We start from the raw sequence: 1,657 nt of genomic DNA on the forward strand, positions 1-1,657 counted from the left end.
TTTTTTTTTTTTTTTTTAAATAGACGCTGAATCACCAGGTTGCCCCTCTCTCTTCTACTCAGGTTTCTCAGTACAAACTGGCTTAAATACAGAGTCTATGCTCTGTGCTTGGCTGTTAGTGAGAGATCTAGCTGTGAAAAAAAGCTGGAGGTGATAAAAAGCTTGACTTTCACAGCAAATTTAGTACAAGCTCTGCGTGCACATTTGTGTGCACATGCACATGCAGGCTTACTGCCTACACACGCACAGTGTGAACTCCAAGGGCCACCTCCTGCACTGGCAGGTCTTGGCATCAGCAGTGGCTGCACAGCAACTTGCGCAGGTTGAGGATTTTTTCCTCATTTGCATTTCAGAAGCGGGAAAACGGAGGGGAAGGGAAATGTAAAAGGGGAGGAAATAATGACATCAACTGTAAGCTTTGAGCTTCTTTTAAATTATTGAAAAAACAAGCAGGGCATGGGGGAATTAGCTACACAACCAAGTAAGAATATACAGTAATAAGGGCTGTGTGGAAAGCAGTGCTCAAACTTGAAAGCTTGAGGGTTCCTCCCACCCCCAATCTCCATTTCCTACACACCTTGCTCCTCCACTTCATGGCTGTGATAATAAGATGGTCCTTGGCATTTGGGCCAGGGCAACAGCACTTCAGCACCCAAAGCAGCCCGTTCTGCAGGATAGTGGGGAGCTAGTCCAAGTTCTGCCCCAGGCCCTTTCCTGCCCAGCTGGAGAACAGGGACACCCTCTCCTTTGTCAGCATGTAGAGGGAGGGTATCTTCCCCACACCTTTATCACCACCTAAAATAAAAAGCTCAAGATGCCATCAAAGGAGTAAGGGGGGGTGGGAAAGACTTACATCTGCAAGTTAAACTTGCCATGCCCACTAAGAGCAGCAGGGCTCTGCCAGCCAGTGTTTGATAAGTTATCAAAATTATACTGTACTCTGAGCAACATGATCTAGCTTTATAACTAGATTCAAAGTTGGGCCTTCTATGAGCCGGGAGTCATACCAGAGACGTTCTAAATAATATTCATGATACCCTGGCTGCTTCTAAGTCATTTTGAGCTCTGCTACCACTTCTAGCAGCATCTTTCTCTGTCACTTCATTCCACAGGATTGTTTCACCATTTCAAACATACAAAGGAAAATTACTTTGTAATGGATGTGAGCAGAATCCTTCTGAAGCACAAGTGCATGGGACAAGTAAGAAGGTTTAGCATTGTTTCAGAGGGCTGAAACTCCCACCGTTTCAGGCACCTGATGTGTTTTGCACTCATGTTTTGTGTTGTTTCAGCTACATATGTACCACCACCTCATTCGACCACGAAACCTGGCTTCCCTATCCCAATGAACACCGACAATCCTGGTGTTCGCAAGGCAGCTCGCTTTGGGGTTTACAGATACAACAACAGTTCCAATGACCTCTTTCTGTTTAAGGAATCACAAATAAACAAAGCCATGGTACAGGTAAGAAGAGCCCAGACTTCTGGTGGTCCTCCAAACCATTTACCAATTGACCCTCCTACAGAGCACCCAAGACATGGGAGCCCTGATCTTCCTCAGGGCTGCTATGCATGCCTAAAGATAAACAGCACATCCCTCTATCCCATTCAACTGCTCCACAGGAGGGCTCTCCCCCCCCCCCCCCCCACCACCCAC

The 1,657-nt window shown here is 46.5% G+C and overlaps 1 protein-coding gene across 1 annotated transcript in view; it reads left to right on the top strand.

Moving 5' to 3' along the window:
* The window catches only part of CST7 (cystatin F), a 5,878-nt gene that overhangs the window by 3,341 nt on the left and 880 nt on the right, over positions 1 to 1,657 (top strand). The window contains exon 2 of the mRNA XM_009272602.1: positions 1,293 to 1,465. Coding sequence (XP_009270877.1) covers positions 1,293 to 1,465 — 173 coding nt within the window. The remainder of the gene's footprint in view (positions 1 to 1,292; positions 1,466 to 1,657) is intronic.

Source organism: Aptenodytes forsteri, unplaced genomic scaffold, assembly GCF_000699145.1.
Source record: "Aptenodytes forsteri isolate BGI_AS27 unplaced genomic scaffold, ASM69914v1 Scaffold238, whole genome shotgun sequence".
Classification (NCBI taxonomy): domain Eukaryota; kingdom Metazoa; phylum Chordata; class Aves; order Sphenisciformes; family Spheniscidae; genus Aptenodytes; species Aptenodytes forsteri.